This window comes from Scatophagus argus, chromosome 11, assembly GCF_020382885.2.
Source record: "Scatophagus argus isolate fScaArg1 chromosome 11, fScaArg1.pri, whole genome shotgun sequence".
Classification (NCBI taxonomy): Eukaryota; Metazoa; Chordata; class Actinopteri; family Scatophagidae; genus Scatophagus; species Scatophagus argus.
Window position 1 is genome coordinate 15,443,278 of NC_058503.1, and position 18,490 is coordinate 15,461,767.

Below are 18,490 nucleotides of genomic sequence, written 5' to 3' on the forward strand. Positions count from 1 at the left end.
GCCTTAATAATGGCAATGACTCACTTTTCATTAAGAAGTTCTATTAATGAAATCCAATTAACTCATTTTTAAAGCCATAATTTTGGAGCGCCGAGTCATTTCTGTGAAATGCGAGCCTTTCACAGAAATGACTCATTTGCACCATCTATAACTGCATTGGTTTAATTTGTGATAAAAAGGACTCCATTTATTCTATAAAACTAATACAGCTTAGAATACAGGTCATTATAGGCAAATGTAATGGAGACACCTCAAGAACTGGCAAAGCGAAACTGCTAATACATAATCAACAAAATAAATTCTATTCTATTCTATCATTTTATGGATTCACAGCTCATCAACAGACACCCATCTGACACCGAGGCAATTTATTTATTACTCCATCTCGAGCCCAGCTGATGAGGAAAGGTTCCAGTTTACAGCTTATCATCTTCCTGTAACAAGTCTGACAGCAAAATGCTGAGAGGAAGTGGTTTTCACAGCATCGTTGCTGAGCTGCTCAATCAGGGAGGATACACTCAATTCACCCAGATAACATGACCTTTTGCAATACAAACCGTGATGTTCGGTTTTAAAACAAATGGAATACTGTCTTCAAATCGCATCTTATTCCCTGCTCTGTGTATAACTGAGAGCTGTTAGCTGATCTGACGTTTATCCTCAATTAAAAAGCAAACAATGGGAACAATGAACTGTATAGATGCAAAAGTGTACTAATATATTTTAATTAAACCTTTTTTGTCACATGTACACGGGATATTTAAGCCACATGAGCATCACAGCAGCTGGACTTCACAGGAGTGACCCAGCAGTAGGCTAATCAGACAACAAAAACTTTTAACAGTGGAAAGTCTCAAGGTTAAAGTAATAAAAATCAAGTATTTTCCTTATAGTTTACTTTTATGGAAGAAAAAAGTCCAGCTCTAGCAGAAACTCAGATTCCCTCCAAACAACACAGGGAAGTGATCTGAGCTACTTATCGACTGTGTTAAATACAATATGTGTGCAGAATGTGGCCCATGGGTCAACATGAGGCACGGTTTGAGGCAGAAAATGTGATTTCAGGGTGACAGCTATGACATGTGATGGGCAGTGTTCAAGTCAGTCAGGGGAGTGATGGTTGCACCATCGTGTCGGCCCTGATGAATGAGGATTGGTGGTGGCGGTGACGAGAGGCAAAGTCAGAATTTTCTTCTGTCAGCTGCTTGGTTTTGAGCCCGACGGCGGACAGAGAAGGCGTCACTATGATCTCATCCCGAGGTGACCCTTTCCTCCTGAAAGGCAGTCAGGTGGCACGTATGAACAATTGCCAGTACTTTACTCTCAGTCTATGCCAGACAGATAATTTAATAAGAAATGTTTTTGAAGGATGACAATTAAACCTTTTATTTACGCGTCACCCTCTCAGAAAACCGATTCCCGACTGATCAATTTGTACCATAACAGCAAGAAGCAATACCTGCAAACGCTATTCAGTGCTGATTTGAGCCACGTGAAGAAGCTGAATTGAGCCGCAATACCTGCAAATAAAACAAAAATCTTAACGTTTTAATTTCAGTATTAGCCACAGAAAACAAGTATGATAAGTAAAAAAAAATTTATATTATTATATTATTTTTATATTATTATAATAAGTAAAAATTTACTATAAAGACTATTTTTATTCTGTCAGTATTTGAAGTTAATGCACAAGAGGTCCCAAAGCAGAGTGGTTTGAAACGCACAGTGGTGCACTGACCACCTGCGGGACAAGTGTGTAACACTTGCTGAGCTTGTGCTCAGCAATGTTGTGAGTCATACAGCCAAGGCGCTCTGTAATATGGTGAGTATAACACACAGATGTCGGGTGTCCCATTCAGCTATTCTAGAAATCCTAAGCCTCAACAGCTGCCAGCACGTCTGGCAAAATGACCACAAGTGAAACTCCCAGCAACGACCAAATCTAATAGCATTTAAGTGAAGTCTTTTGTTCAACATTATGCTAGAAAATGCTGCACAGGTACAGGTGGTACATGCGAGTTCGGCGAGAGGCGACACACGTGCCTGCAGTTACTCACTAGCTTATGACTAATGTACAGTAAGGAATTCTGACTGTTTATCAGAATTCCTTTATTAATCCCTGGAGGGAAATTCTTGTTTAGGAGGAATTAACACTAAGTACTGCAAGTAAAAAAAAATTGCTTTGTTTTTAAACACAGATTATATTGGACTAGAATTTCTCCCGTTTGTTCAGAAGATTGAAATCTTTCAGAACACTTGTACCAGCACAAGTGGAAAGCGCTTCTAAACAAGAAATGAAGTGATGAAATCACCTGAAGGCAGTCCAGGACTTGTTTTCCCAATGTAGAGGAAGAGCAGCATAGCAACGACTATGTTTGCTAAGGCATAAACCCACTGGATAACAAACATAATCAATATGGAGCTCAATGCCTGAAAGAAAACAAATGATATTTTGACATTATGCACAATGGAAGAACACTACATAAATAAATTAAATAACTTAAATTACCCCGAGAAGTGCAACCCAGTGGTTGCAGAACTTTGCATAAAATGAATTGTGAATGGGTTTGATTTCAAAGCTCTGGTGCTCTGCTTTACTTCCAGAACCTGAAAGATTTTAAAAAAAAAAAGTTTCAGTTTACTAAAAAAAACAGGTCCAGTCAAGTCTTGTCAAATAAGTCTGGTGTTTGATAATTAAAGCTGATGATCACCTGTGCTGGGACTGAGAGGTTCAGCTGACGAATCCTGCTCAGTGTGGTGTATTTTTAAACGGCATTTGATTTGCGGTTCTTCTGCAGCCCTGGGTTCCCCAACTGCACACTGCACCTCATCTTGTTGTGGAGACGAACTCATCTCCTCTCCTTTCTCTTCTGAGAACACATTGCTGTTGAGGTCCAAGCCAAAGGTGTCCATCAGCTTCTGCTTAGTTGTAACATTAGCCTTTCTGCCCTTGCATCTACCGCTCAGCTCTTGCACAGAGGAAGTCTTCTGGGCCCCAGCATCAGCATTTGAAGTGAGGGGAAAGATCTGATTCATGTCCTTGGCAAACTCCAACAGAGTGCCTTTAACATGCAAACTCTCACCTCCAGTCCCATAGTCCTGGACAGTGGCCTCGATCAGAGGCCCATAGCTCTGCCTGGTTGATCTGCATTGGTTTGTTTTGGCAGGGATGAGGAGGTCCCTCTTCTCCTTAGTCTGCAGCTGGAAGGTCATGGCCACACTAAAGTAGGAGTAGTCGATGAAGCTGTAGGTGAGCATGAAGTTGATGCTGACGATGGGGGCCAGCACGTTGACCTGACCGATGAAAATGAAGGCCATGGTCAGCAGGCTGGTCAGACAGATAGCTGCCACTGGAGTCCTGTTTGGGCCCTTCTGTTAGAGAAGAAGAGAGTGTCACAGTACTGAAAGTGACTACTGCACATGAAGTCCACAGTTCACCAAAATTTTGAATTTTTCAATTAAAATCAAGTATTGTGAGTCCCTTGATGGGTTGCTGAATTCACTAACAGAACAGTTCATGATGTGGTATATGGTATTTTTATAACCATTTACAAAGGAGGAAACTTTCACTTTAGCAAAATACATAATTCGTTCATGGCTGAAAGTAAAATGACCATCGCGCCCCCCCCCCAAGACATTATTGTGATTGGTCCATTTTTTAAACAGTTCAGGGCTCCAAACTGTACAAGTTTACCAAGTTTCATGTCTTTAAGAAAAACTGGGAACATTATTTTCACACATCACTGGGACTAGTCGGCTAATAAGCTGAAAGTTATCTCCATCTAGAGGTATTTTGCCACAAAAGTAGCAACGGAATGATTACTCATATGTGCATACAAAACTAATTTTTTCCCCCACCACAATACTGCTAAATAAACCATTTCATAAAATCTTCCCATGACTTCATCTGAAGTGTCTTTGGTCAGCAGCCTAAATCAGTCATTGAAAAAATGCATGAGAAACTAAGTCCCCCCTTTTAGAACTGACACTATTTTCTACTTCGGCGTCAAGGGTAAATTCACTTAAGTAAGGTTTAACTTTAAGTGATTCTGAAAGGCGACAAATAATCAAATGAACTGAATCTGGTAATCTAGAACTCCATGAAACACCATCTGTACCAAGAGGACAAAACCAGTGTCCCAACAATAAACCCCCTCTCAAAATGGATAAATTGTTTTAACATGTGATTTGTTAGCTGGCTTGCTTTCACTTCCTCCGTCCTATCACACAGTTTAAGGAGCATTGCTGAGTGCCTGGCAGGCCTCCAGAGCACACAGCACTGGGTGCAGGGCCCTGCCCATCGCCCCCTTCCTGCGTTTGTTCTGAAGCTTTGATTTGGGCCAAGATGTCTAGGTCTTCATTCCAGCCTGCTGAGAGAGGTCAGACACTGTTGCCATCCAGGCAAGACTGAGGAAAAGTGGAGGTGGATAGGGTCAGGGCGTCAACGTGACTGCGTGTGTGTGTGTCTAGCAGCAGTGAGTCGTAATTCATTGCTGTAATACTGTCAGGCCAGTCACTTCTATGAAGTGGAGCCTGCAGTCTATAGTTAGGCATTTGTGTCACAGTTTCCTCTTAAGTTCACTCACCACACCCCCAACCCCCTCTTTACATCCAGGCTGCACACGCTCATTAGGTTACAAAGCGACAATCTCAAGTAATCAGGGACAACGTTACTATTACAAACTTTTCAGTGACTCATAACATGATTTATCTAAGAGTTCAGTGGTTATGCAATTTTAAGATATAGTCTAGTTATTGGGCAATTTGTTTTTCACTGTAAATAAATAAATTCATGGATGTCCTTTAAATGTATGAGTCCAGGGTGAAGTTATACTCAATGATGTGGTTATAGTGATTGAGCTCAGATGATGGACATTTATGTTATATAAGTGAGTAGCTAATTTTAAAAGCACAGAAATTAATCTTCCGACAGTTTACTGATGTGTATGTCTTAAAGTTAACAGAAGGACAAAATCCACAGTTTCATTATATGGAAAACTACATTTCCCCGATGGCTTGTACACCACGGTGAACAGCCTTCTTGCCCTGAGCTGAACTTCTAAACCACAACCAGCTCTGCCACTCAAATTTGTATGTTTAGGTTTAAGCGGACAGCCCAGAAGGAGGCAGGTTGTCTGTGTATGCATGCTGAGGGAAGCACTGCCTGAGAAGTCCAGCTTAGTAATAATAGTAAACCATGCTGCACACCTGTTTGCACTGTTTCCTGTTCAAACAGGAAATGTGCGAAAGAAATCTGTTCAAACGTTACAAGTGACATTTACAACTTTATAAATACACAAATTTCAATTTTAGCTCAAAGTACACTCTTAGCTAGCTTTTTAAAGAGCTTCCGATGCACCCGCTATAGTTTCACACCATCAGCGGAAGCATGAGAGGTTGGTATAATCTTGTCTCTACCCACAGATTTTTATAAATTGAACTAAGCCCGGCTAAATTAATGTACAGACATGTAAAGGGCATTTATGAGTCTGGTAGCAAGAAACCATTTGTCACTAAGGTAGTAAAAAGTCCAAATAAAATGGTGGCTTAAGTAGGTTCTATAATAACATTGTAAATAGTCATAATACAGTGCTGCTTCAAATACCCATTCTGCAAGCAAGTGAACTCAACAGTGCACAAACTAACACCCTCATTAAATGCATTTACATCATGGTGACGCCAGCTAATATTTTAAGTCCCTCCATCCACCCACCCCTCTTCCCAGGAAGGCCAGAGCAGGGATGACCCTCTCTTGGGCGATGCACTGGAGGATCCTGGGTGCTCCATACAGGCCGCCCATGCAGGAAGCCAGGGAGGAGATGTAGAGGCCCAGCAGAAAGAGGAAACCCACCAAGGAGACCTGGAGGAAGAAGGAAAACAAACAGAGGGTGGAAGAGGATGGGGTGGGGCCGAGAGCTCACAACATCTACACCCAGTTCAATTCCGCTGCAGACAGCCCTTTATGAAAACAATGAGAACAACCACCAATGGAGAAGTCAAGTAATCTGAGTCAGTGGTTGTTTAAAGTGAAATCTAGTTAATTAGCATTAATTTTACAGTTATTGTGGTTTCACATTAACAATACACTGATTTTACACACTAGTGCACAACAACAACTGGTCCGTACAGATGAACGTACACAAACTGACAAATGCCAGGGATCTCGGCTGCATTAGACGTCTCACTGATCACAGCACAATCATGCACTTCCACTTTTCTACTTATAGTCTGTGTGTTATTAAATGTGCATCGGCTGCCCTTATGGAGTCTCAGCATGGCAGAGAATTTGAGAGTTCAAATGTCAACGCTCCGTTCAACAGATATAATAAACAGAGTGTGTGAGACTGTTGCAGCACAATCTGTGTAACAGTCAAACGCTCAACAGACCACCCAAAGTAATGTAAAGTTAAACTTACTCACACATTCCAATTCATATTCTAATTCTGTCTTCACTATACTTTGATTCCTGTATTAGATGTTACAACACTGAAGGTATATTCAAACCGAATAAGATTTGTTTGTTAAAATGAAATGATTAACTGAGGCCAGACAACTGAAGCATATTCAGGAGCTGAGATGAGTAACAGAATAAGAAGCAGGTTTAGTGTACATGGCAGAGACACAACATGGCAGAGACCTAAAGCTGTACTGGGAAATGTTTTAGTGGACTGTGTGTTGGTGTTTTCCACACATCTGTTTACTAACTGGTGGTGCGTGAAAGTGCACAAAAGTGCTTCAGAGCATATGTGTGGGTACTGGGAGAGGCAAAGTTTCCTTCATACACCTGAGGCCGTATATGACCGCCATTTCCACGTGTATGAAGTCAAATCTGAGAACATACACACAGTCAGAACAAGAACTAACCACACCACATCAACAATGTGAGCCATCAAGGGGAATCCCCTCACATCACCGCTTATGTTGTGTGGACCTCTTTATCCAGGGTAAGATGTAAACAGAGAGAGCTAGAGGAGTTTACCTTTTCTGCTATCAAGAAGTCATAGCGCAGAGCCTCTCTGGTGCAGATGGCCCCCAGGAGGAAGACAAAGACCAGATACAGGAACCACCTGCGGGTCACCGACAGGACACCATCACACAGACTTACTAGCAGCAGATCCTTTCTCATTACTAAGAGGAGAACTGTGTCATGATAGCTCCACTTTCAGACTGGGCTACACTGGGAATCTGGGTTTGCCACGGTGAAAAAGGTTGCCCTTTGGAAGAGATCCCGCAAAGTAATTTGAGAGCACCACGAAAGTAAAATCAACACATTTGGAAAGAACCCTTTTGGTTGAATCACAAGAGAGTCACTTCAGAGTGTTATATTTGAAAAATATCCTTGTAGTATCATGTGTAGTTAAGTAGTTTATAAAAAAAATTGGAAGACAATTTTTATTTTCTGACATGTTGATACTACAGCTCGACATTTTGCAAGCGGGCCACTTTAAGCTTCACTGTGGCTCAGTATGATTCCACAGCAGGCCCACTTATGTTGTCTTTCTTTCTTACTGTATATTTACTTTGACTGAAGGTCTGTGCACTTTTACTGTCATTGTTGTTTTGTGAATTTGATTGTGTTCTGTCTCCTTGCGGTGTTTCCTCTTTCTACGATATTGATGTGTGTGTGTGCGTGTGTGTGTGTTGAGATGTCGTCATACGAGGTAAAGACAGCTGCCAGCGTTCCCACAGGGATGTTGTGTTCAGGCCGCTGAAGGTCTGAGCTCATGTTGAAGCCTGCCATAACCCCTGCACACAAACACACACAAACACACGCACACACAGATACAAACCACAAAAATGTACACAACAGGGACTGTGTGACACAAAATGTATTTTTACACTGCATATGTAGCTACACGAAATGAAACAAGAGCTGAAATGTTGCTAGTTAACCTTAGATGGCAGTTAGCATTAGATGAAAACAAGATGATGGGGGCCATCTCACCTGTGGCAGCAGGGAAGAAGACGCCAAAGACTGTGAAGAAATTTTCTCCTGGGCTGTAATCTGGCATTGAGTTACTGCTGAGCAGCCTGGCTGAATAACCAATAAAGCCATGGCCTGAAACAGGAGACAACAACACACATCAGCTCTGATCTGTAGACCAGCATTTCTTCACTGAGGAAACAGTGAGATGTATCAGCAGTATCAACCTGCCTGACTGAAGACAGTTCTTATAAAATACTGTGTTATGCATCACATTTTTGTAAATAACAAATACAAGGGTTGGATAGTAACTGATTACATATAACTGACATTATATAATCAGAATAAGAAAAAAAAGAGGAACTATCATCAGCCAAGATAACATTTGAAACTAAAACTACGCCTTGCGGTTGTATGAATGCACACAACGAACGGGCGGAGAGCTTTGTCACACGGTGCAACAACAACAGCAGAGCTCAGTATGATCAGAATCCATGAGCCTGTGATGGACAACAACACTTCGCATATGGAGGTCGATGCAAAGACGCCACGAATTCTAAAACGTAGATGCTTAACACACGTCTTCAACCTGACAGCACAGAAGAACTGAACAATCAGTTTCAAGGCAGACAGCCAAGATTAGTGTCACCAATTCAGAGTCTGACCAAAGCTGACCTTTGAACTTTTATCAATAAAAGCATCCTCACTTCATCACTTGTGTGAAATCTGGCTTAACTAGCATGTAAATTTTTCAGTTATGGCTGAAATTGTGTTTTGTGAAGTCACAGTGACCCTCGCACACCAAATTCTTACCAGTTCATCCTCAAGTTTATGTGAAAATTTCTGCCAGAAGAAGAAGAAATTCTGTCAAGGTTTTCCTGAGATATCGCGTCCAGGCGTACAGACGGACAATCCAACAGGACATTATGATGTTACAGTGATGCATCCATTGTTTCAGCAATAGGTGGTGCAAAGGTGCAATATTTTCAACATCAGTAATCAATGTAATTTTCAAGTAATCCAAAAAAAGATTACACTGACTAGATTACAACTTTTCTTCAAATAAAACTGCACCAAACTGCACATGGGTCCAGTCTTGTGATGTGATAGCTTTAGATTTAGATTTATATCAATTCTGATTAAAAGAACTCAACATTTCCCTAATGAGTGCCAAACTCCAAGCTGCTTGCTGTACTGCTGCCTGCAGCTACTTTAAGTTTTAACTCCACGGCGTAAAGGGATCATTACTGTGGTGTTTTTGTCTACTTGTTTTGTTAGTATACAGTGACCATCTTTGGCCCTAGATGATTATTGGTCAGTTTTTGTAATGCAGCTCCTGGAGAAGCTGAGTCTAACTGGAAATGTCTGCAGCGGGGAATTTTCCTTGGAAAGAACCACAGATGCAGACACCAGGTGTTTGAAACATCCTTCACACTACATCAGTTATAGTTAAAGGTTTTTTACTTTTTTTTTTTTTTTTTTTTTACAAAATTTAAATAATTGATACAAGTCAGATGCTAGTGGACCATGCAGTATTCTTAAATTTTTATATTCTTCCAACTTAATCTTTTGCCCGCAATACAAAAACTAGAAGAAACTTGAGGAATGCATACTAATGTTCCCTGCAAAAATTGTTACTCAAATATTACAGCACCAACTGAACTGGGATCTCATATCTGGAATTAGAGGCTGTTACATGTCTTTTTTGATCAAAGTGAATGACAAAAATAGGCAGCGAGGCACAACAATAACAATAGGCAGTCTAATGTCACGACAGGTCAGTTCTGTTTAAGTCTACTTGTTGAATATGCAGGAAGGGGAGAATGGTCTCCATTGGTGGGGGCCATTTAAAACTACACAATCTGAAGGGCCCGCCTATGTTACAACACCGGACATTTCCCCCTTGGTTATCTTGCGATGGGAAAGAATGTGTTCTCTCAGATTAATGACATGTTTATCCAAAAGGAAGTCACCACCCTTTTCAGAAGCTCAGCAGCTTCCAAGTTTGAGAGAAAGAATGAGAGCGAGCAAGAGACGGAGACAGAGAGTGAGAACGCTCATTTTTTTTGCTTTTGTTTTAGACACAATTCAAAACCACGAGGGCTGGATATACCAGTTATTTGAAGTGCACATGTTGTCCAGGATATGAATTTAAAGAGGCAGTGAAAACTGACATGGGACTAGGAGCCCAAACTCTTGCTCACTCTGTGACCCGATGAGACCGCCCTCTGTCAAAACAATCAGAATCTAACAAATCCAGGGCAGTGAGTGTCCATGTCTGCACCATGGGCTCCCCACCCATATTACAACATCATACGCCAATATCCAAATAGGCCTGACTCTATTCATTTGAGTGGGTCAAATATTCTCTTATTTTTTTTTTACTTTATATGTCTTTTTTATTCGACCTACCCGCACCTTCATTTTTGCTATCCTTGTGCTGCAGGAACAAGGTGACTTTCCCCAGTGCAGGACTATTAAAGGCCTATCTTATCTCATGTTATATTATCTTATCTAAACACAAATTAGATACACTGTCAGAGCATTTGATCTCAAGAGCTGTGGATTAAAAATACACAAAAACAAAAGGCTAAAAAAGACTTTTGAGACAGACATAACTTTTGTGAAGGTTTCTCATTTTATGGTACATGCTCACCTTCCTCATACTATGCTCCTATTTAAGGCATGGTCACGTTAATCTGACTGGGAGGTTTTGGCAAAGCACACTTTTTGTACTTTTAGTATTTTTTGATGCTATTACTTCTGTACTTCTACTTGCATAAAATTTTGAATGCAAGGCTTGTACTTGTAGCAGAGCTTTTTTACTCTCTCAAACAACACCTCAGCTTTGGGCTTTGGGGTCACTAGAGTTCTGGAACCCAACTGACACTTGCCTGCTTTGATTGATTGGTAATCCAGCCTTGATATAGGCTTAGTATTGGGTTTTAGCTGTGCTAGCAACATGGCTAAAAGGATGGCATTTGGTTCACCCCTTTGGCCCACTATAAAATACTGCTGCAGACATTCATGTTCCCCAGAGGATGAATCCAGGGGATTTCTTTTTGTGAAAAATCTTCACATTTATTGACTTGATAACACGCCCCAGGATAAATAATAATAAATAATAATTTTTGGTGATCCCTTGAGCTTAATTGCTAAATCTCCCTTTCATATAGCATCATATTCAAGTCAAAACTTCATCATCTTCATCAGCCTCAGATCTAAGTATACTAAGATGCTGAACTATGATGTTCATGAGCATGTTCTCACTGAGAGCATGTTAGCATATTGATGTTGCATGTAGCTCAAAGCATTGCTGAGCGGTATCAATGGTATCAATGTTGTAAACATTGGAAGAAAAAAACAGCTATCATAAATCTATTTAGTCAAAGAGCATTCTTTTTTTCTGCAGCTAGTAGTTTCTTCTTCTTTATTTTGTACATCACATGACTAGTTGGGGGTTATCAATTGTACGGTGATGTTTGGTAGAAAGATTAAAAGCTGTATTGAAAATATTAATATATTAGTTTGTATATTGTCTGAGGAGCAGGTGTATAGGCAGAGGGGCTCAGCATTCCTTTGACACAGACTGGAATGTGTAGTCAGATTACATGAACATCTGATGCCTTTCCCTCCATCTGACCGACCTCTTACCCTCCCACATTAACCGGTATAAACTGCTGTGCATGGAGAACAGGGCAGGCTGTGATGTTACAGAGGTGGGGCACGTCCCCAATGGGATGACTGAGAACTATATATTATATTGCGGATCACTGGGAGAGATGATGTAGCGGTCTCTGGAGCAGCAGCAGGCCTCAGATCTCAGTTCCGGCTTTCTCCCTTTGTCATTTTCCAAAAATGTGGGTGAGTCTGGTTAACACCCTAAACCCCAGATCCATAGAGCACATTACTGCTTCCTGTCGTGTGGGGAATAGGCTCCAGCTGAATGGACTGGAAGTGGGTAAAGAATGTCAGATTGTATTTGATCTGTGCACCACACTCAGAAGATTTTGTTTTGAGTTGTTTGCCTGCAGAGATGATACCCTGGCAGTGTTGCTGACCAAACTGAATCGGTTTCTAAACTCAAAGATAACAATTGGGAGATGATTTGGCCTCCCACTGGGGATTATAAAGTGCTATTCTGAGCTATGTTAAATGTTTCAACCATTAACATATTTAAAGAGGGACAATGCATCTCCACTTCCTTCCACTGTACAAAAGTGAAGCCAAAACATCCCGGATACAAGCGTTGCCGTCTTGCACTGGTGACATCATTTGGAGCCAGAGTCATGATTGAGCAGCAGACAAGCCATACCATACATACATACATACATACATACATACATACATACATACATACATATAGGTATGGCAGTGATGTACCATAGTCTGAAACCTACCACAGTGATGGTTTTGCCAAGTGGGCATAGGGGACGTGTTATCAAACTGTGACCACATGATTTTGGCAGTGGCTCTTTTTCCTTCAGGATGTGCCTCGGCATTCAGTGAGCACACGCTAATGTGGGCTGTTTCAACCAGCTAGTGGACTTGCTGGTCCTGTGCCAACCATGAGGTCACCACAACACACACAGCAGCTCTTAATTTGAAAAACCTGGGGTAACCATCATGGTTATAGTTATCTCAAGTTTCTTCTGGCCTACTGCAATATGAAGAAGGTTGTAGGTTGGGAGGGGTGGGTGGATAATTTTTATACATATTTTTACACAGGCGTATGGGTAGTAAAGCTTAATCTTGCACAAACTGGTCATGGCTGGACAGGTACAGTAAGTGCTTTGTAATTTGCTGGGAAAAAGAACGCAGGATAGGCTTTTGATATGCTGTTAAACGTTTTTTTCTATTATCATAACTATTTTTATGTGAGGTATTAGTGACTATTTGTACCTTCAAAGTCCTGTTCACATAAAGAATGGCTTTGATTTCTGGAACACTGTTCTCTTCCCACTGGACAGGACGTTGATAATAAGTGAGAACAGGAAATGTGGGGAAGGACTTCCTGAAGGGCAGCAAAAGAATACAATCTACTCAAAAAAGGCAACATTTCCTCACCACAAAAGAAAAAAAAAGAAAGAGAAAAAATCTTCACAATAAACAAGCTGCCACTCTCAGCCAGATGAGAAGGAAAACAGCACTTTACAGAAGTTCCTAACAAAACCAACCACAAGCTGAGGACAAAGAAAGTTCTCAGTGGAAAAACAGACGTGATAAAAATCGTAAGATATGTGTCAGCAGAAAGGTTGTTACACGGACAACAATCCCATGAAGAAGTGATCTGTAAGAATAATACTGACAATAATAAGTGATACGACAGCTCCACCTACTGGCCTGAATGGGCATTCAACATTCAAGTCAACATTTCAGTTCCTTATATTCTCTCTCTCTCACACACACGCACACACACACACAAATAGATTTTTACTGAACTCCCGACGACACTGCTGAAATAAAGAAAACAATCAGTGAATTTTAAGAAATTATTAACTTCAACATGACCTTGAGTTAACAGACTTTCAGTTTGTCCAAACTGCCAGAGCTGATGCTCACAGAACAGATGAGACGGTTTTTTCTGCATTAGCTAAAAACTCAGGAGCACGATATTCTTATTTGTACTATGGATTAAAGATCGATCGTCTATTATTTATTAGTAAAGAAGAAGATCAATAACTGATGTTTGGAGTAATAACAACTAAAAAAATAATAATTATCAAGTCAAAAAGTAGACTAAACAGTGAGTGAATGAACAGTAACTAAGTACGAGTGCTATACTTAATCATTTCCATTTTCTGCTATTTTATACTTCTACTCCACTACATCTCATTTTACTTTCTGAATAAAATTTGCTAAACTGAACGCTGATAACCTTGCTAGCGTCAAAGCACTCCTGTGTCTATATTCTTCCCTAAATAACAAGTTCATTTCCCTCTTCTTCAGCATAGATTTCGGTTTGTCACAGCAGGAAAGGCACAGTAGGAACTAATAACATTAATGAGGCCTGCATTCCAACGGTTAACTTATTAATCTGTATTCAGCAAGACAAAAACGGCTGTTGTGACAAAGGTCTATTCATATTTTGGACATTTTTTCATCTGTTCCAAGAACAACATGCCATCTCTCTACCTTCTCGATGCTGACCATGCCACGGTAGGATGACGGTAACTGTCACAACTAACAGCCAGTCAGAACTGACAAACTGAAATACCAGCTCTACCAACACCTGTTGCTGACCTGCAGCTGTCAGTCACACTCACACACACATATGCTGTAAACACCATTAACTGTGTTTTGCTTCCTTTCCTTTGATACAGTAAGTGTTGCGATTTTTTAATTTTTATTTTCAGGGTATTCTTAATGGTTTGGATTCTCCTTCAGTTAATGCCTGAAGCAAGTTCACTTGTTTACTAAATGTTGAAATAATTTTAATCCGACTAAATGCTCCTTCAGAGGATTTGGCATAAATATAATTCTGGAGTATTAGAAGACACAAAACATCATTACTGATTCCATCTCGATGTTCATGACTCCCAGCCCTACCTGGGTCGAGGTGTGTGAAGGTGCCAATGACAAAGTCGAGTGTGGAGACAGCCAGCACAGCCAGCAGCAGCAGCTGGAGTCGGACGATCCACTTGACCCCCGCCAGATTGATTCCGAGCAGCGCCAGCAGCACCACCGCCGACATGCCACGCACCACCCACTGGCCCTGTAGGCCCAGCACCTCCGCCACCGACTCAGAGAAACCTGTGATGTACATGGCTCCAGCTACGCACTGCAAGGCAGAAAACAGAAAATCATAAATATTAAAAACAATCACTCAAATCCGAGTTAAAGTGCAGATTTGTTACTCACCTGTCCAAACACATAAAGGAGGCCCACGGTGCCCCCCAACCTTCCACCCAGGACGGTGGAGATCATAGAGTAGACTCCTCCACTCCCAACACCACAGTGCTCACACACACCAATCCCCGACATCACCGTCACTAAAGCAACCAGCACGACCAAGGAGACAAGCAGCATCCCGAGCAGCACACCTGTGTTCCCCTGGGGGACAAAATAAGACAAAATACTGAGTCTCCAATGCACGTCCAACATCTGCAACATACAACATGACATTTAGCTTTATAGTGACGCACACTGGACGTTCTTGACGATACCGTACCGTATGTGCTCAGTGCTTTATAGACAATTCACTGCACACTTTATACATCATACATCATGTCTCTTTACATGTCTGCACACTTTTTTCTTTTTCTTTGTCTCAGTATCAACATTAATACTGTAAATCATATCTTAAAGAATTAACCAACCTTTTATTTTACTTTACATGCGTTTAAAACAAGAAAACGGGGAGAAAATTGTCACTCAAAACACGTTTCTGCTTTCTCTACCATTTGCAATGATCTACATATAGTAAATTCAAGCCTATTAAGCCAGGGACAATTTACACTCATTACTTTTGCACAATAAGCAATAAGAAAGCCTCTCACTCTGCCACGTGGAAGACGGGGTTTCCTCTTCAAACTATGCTTTAGCTCTCAAGTTAAACCCAAATGGATGTAGCAATTAAGATCACAGGCTCTTTGTAGCTGTGTTTTCTGCACATGTACATCAAAGTGTTTGCGATCAACTGACAGGATGACACAAACCTAATGATGGTTGCAGCTGAAAATAAAAATCAAAAGCTTCAACAGAGCTGGACAGAGGTACACAGTCATTACCAGCCTCCATACTATGTCGTTGTAGAAGTGAAAATAAACATAAGATGAAGGTCTCTTGTGCTTCATCCATTGGCCCAGTCCTATAATCAACCATGTAGAAAGAACCAGACTGCAAATGGTCCACATCACTTCAACTCATCATAGACAATGTAGGTTTTTCTACATCTGTCTGAATATTTGGCACTGCTCATTATATGGCAGACACTGCCTAAACACAACAGACATTATTCCTGACTGTTCCACAGTATAAGAATGCAGTTCCAGTGTTGTCTTAAGCACGTAGCATTTAGTTAGGGTGACTACCTCATCCTGAAGAATTTATGGATTATGGTTCAGACAGTAAAATCTTTTAGGTTTGTTATTTTGTCACTTCAACAACTCAATTTTGCAAATTTTCTCTCTTAATAGAAGACAAATTAAGAATACAGTTTCTCTGCCTGGATAGGGTTGTGCAAATTGCCAGAATACATAAATATCAGGCAACTGCTTATTACATCAGTTGCCTGATGTTTACAAGGATTATATTTAAAAGAGAAAGGGAAAATGAGGTAGCGAGAGCAACACAGTGTATGAGTACTAACCACCAGGTAGCCAGTGCGTAGGAACAGCACCACACCGAAGATGTTGATCATGCACGTGGTGAAAACTCCATCCCAGGTACCGAAGAGTACTGGCTCCCACACAAACAATTTGATCCTCCACCACGGCTGGCTGGACTGCTGGAAGCCCTGATCGAAGACACACAACAGTTAATAAAAATACTGGCTGGTTTAAAGATGTCAGAAGTCATTACTGTATTCATTTTTTTAGACATCAGGAAAGTTCCTGTAAACTCATAACAGCACAAAAACAAAATCACGGCCTCTGCAGTGCAATTTGTGGTGATTCCAGGTCTTAGAGAAGATTGTTTGTCTGCTTTGATTACCTTTAAAACTTCTAATGGACAACGTCAGATGATGGAAGGACTGAAAAACCTTGATGAAACATTATTAGACACATTAATCCCTACAGGAAGGTAAACCAAACCCCTGTGACCGAACAAAGACGAGGGGTGAAGAGCTTCAAACCCAACAAGAAACATATGAGTGGATGTTAGTGGATAGCGGATAAAGGAGGAGGATTTCAGAGCAAACAGCCCACCTGCGCATCTTCATGAAACAAGTCGTGGACATGTGTGTTTGTGTCGGCGCCCTTCAACAGTCCCGCACCGTCTCCCTCCTGGTCACAGGTGTGCACAGTCCAACCTACAGGCAGGGTTTCCATTGCAACCTACAGGTGTAAACAGCTGGGTTTGTGCTGATGGCCCCATTTATAAACATCAACATGAAAATAATACAGCTTGGTGTTTCAATTCATCACTTGGTGAGCACATTAGTTTGCTCTGCTGAAGGAGTTAGCTGAGTTTGTCTAAACTAAACCGACTGTCCGGGTTAAACAACAGGTGCAGCAGCAGTGCACCCGGATACAGCAGGGTGTGCTCCTGGCACTGCAGCTGATAACGACTCAAGAGCCAGGCTGGCAAGTTACTAACAAACAACTCCAACAATATCACTTTGGACAGGCCTAGTTTGCAGTGGTATAATACGAGGCGTTATTCGAACACAGACGTCAACAGATTTTTACAACAGTTTTAACTAAACTTAGCTGTAAATTACACGTTTCGACACGGTGCTTTAAAGAAAATCTTTTTTTTTTTTAAACTTGCTTGAAACTTAAATTAGTATTAAGGCTATCGTTTATATGTGTTGCAAGAGTAGCGTTAACTGCTCACTGCCAAACCTCGATGATACCATCCAAACCAAGCCTAATTCACAAACTTGACAATTTAATGTTTCCTAATGGAAAGGTAACATAAGATTCGGTAAACTTCACTGCATCACTCGTATTCACTCTTAAATTAGGCATTAACCAAAACGGCAATTTCATTAAATACGGTGGAATAGAAATAATTTCATTTTTCGAAACTGATTTGCCAATAAAGTACAGTTTGTGGCAGCAGACAAACAAACGGTGTCACGTTAATTTTAAAACCTTTTTCACAGCAAGTGCTTATTGGTGCGAAAACGCTAGCATTCACTAAAGTTATTTATTCAAATTTTACAAGGCAAATACTTGCATATGATTTTAAATTTGACTTATATCTGACGTGGCGTTATATCCACTCATGAAGCTAAACTCCTGAACAGTTAGCCTAGCTAAACTTACCTTTCACAGAGTCCCATAACATTCCACTGTGAAAGAGAGGAATAACCAGCTATCAACATTTCAAAGGCGTTTTTCCATTGTGCCTCAGTGATTCTTCCAGTCAGGACTCCCAGCTCCTCCTGTTGTTAACAAGGTGTTTTATGGAAACATTAAACAGCCGGCAGGTAACTTTAAATAGATGTGTTGTCGCTGGTTACCTTCCAGGGCGTGTTGTTGATTTGCACAAGGATTCTGTGTTAGTTTTGGCAAGCCCTGCTGCAGTAGGCAAGGTTGACTAATGATTAAAGCTGAGAAAAGCACGTACCTCTGAATATCCTTATCTCTTTTATTTGCGGAATTCTTCCCTTGTAGCGTGTCAGGGAGATTTTGTTTTTGAGCCACATGGTTGTTTTGCAGGCCCACATTTCTGACTGATTCAGCCAGTCTACAGTCATATTTACCCATGGTCACACAGACAGAGATTTGTGGATTCATCACATCAGAATGAAGAGAAAACGACAGGAATAATGGGTCAACAGGCAGCAAACTGAAGAAATTTACAGCAAACCAGCAAATGGTTCCCCTTGACTTCACCTTCTCCTACTGTGTGAGGATTTGCTGCTTTAATATCTTTGGGTTTTGGTTGTTGGTT

At 40.9% G+C, this 18,490-nt stretch overlaps 1 protein-coding gene across 4 annotated transcripts; it reads right to left on the minus strand.

The window, feature by feature from the left end:
• Positions 1-697: 697 nt before the first annotated feature.
• On the minus strand, positions 698-18,080 carry slc12a8 (solute carrier family 12 member 8). 4 transcript variants are annotated; one of them, XM_046404967.1, is made up of 14 exons: positions 18,057-18,080; positions 16,795-16,923; positions 16,236-16,382; positions 14,786-14,977; positions 14,474-14,705; positions 7,946-8,059; positions 7,659-7,746; positions 6,980-7,067; positions 5,714-5,860; positions 2,712-3,372; positions 2,510-2,607; positions 2,313-2,430; positions 1,460-1,520; positions 698-1,274 (listed from the first exon to the last, which is right to left on the minus strand). In XM_046404967.1, the coding sequence occupies exons 2-14, from the start codon at positions 16,915-16,917 to the stop codon at positions 1,106-1,108; spliced, it is 2,238 nt and encodes a 745-aa protein (XP_046260923.1). In that variant the 5' UTR covers positions 16,918-16,923; positions 18,057-18,080; the 3' UTR covers positions 698-1,105. The 4 variants fall into 4 exon arrangements, with proteins under 4 accessions (XP_046260923.1, XP_046260924.1, XP_046260920.1 ...); XM_046404968.1 differs by lacking the exon at positions 18,057-18,080 and adding an exon at positions 17,860-18,050 and having other exon boundaries at positions 2,712-3,369; XM_046404964.1 differs by lacking the exon at positions 18,057-18,080 and adding an exon at positions 17,860-18,050.
• Between the last annotated feature and the right edge of the window lie 410 nt (positions 18,081-18,490).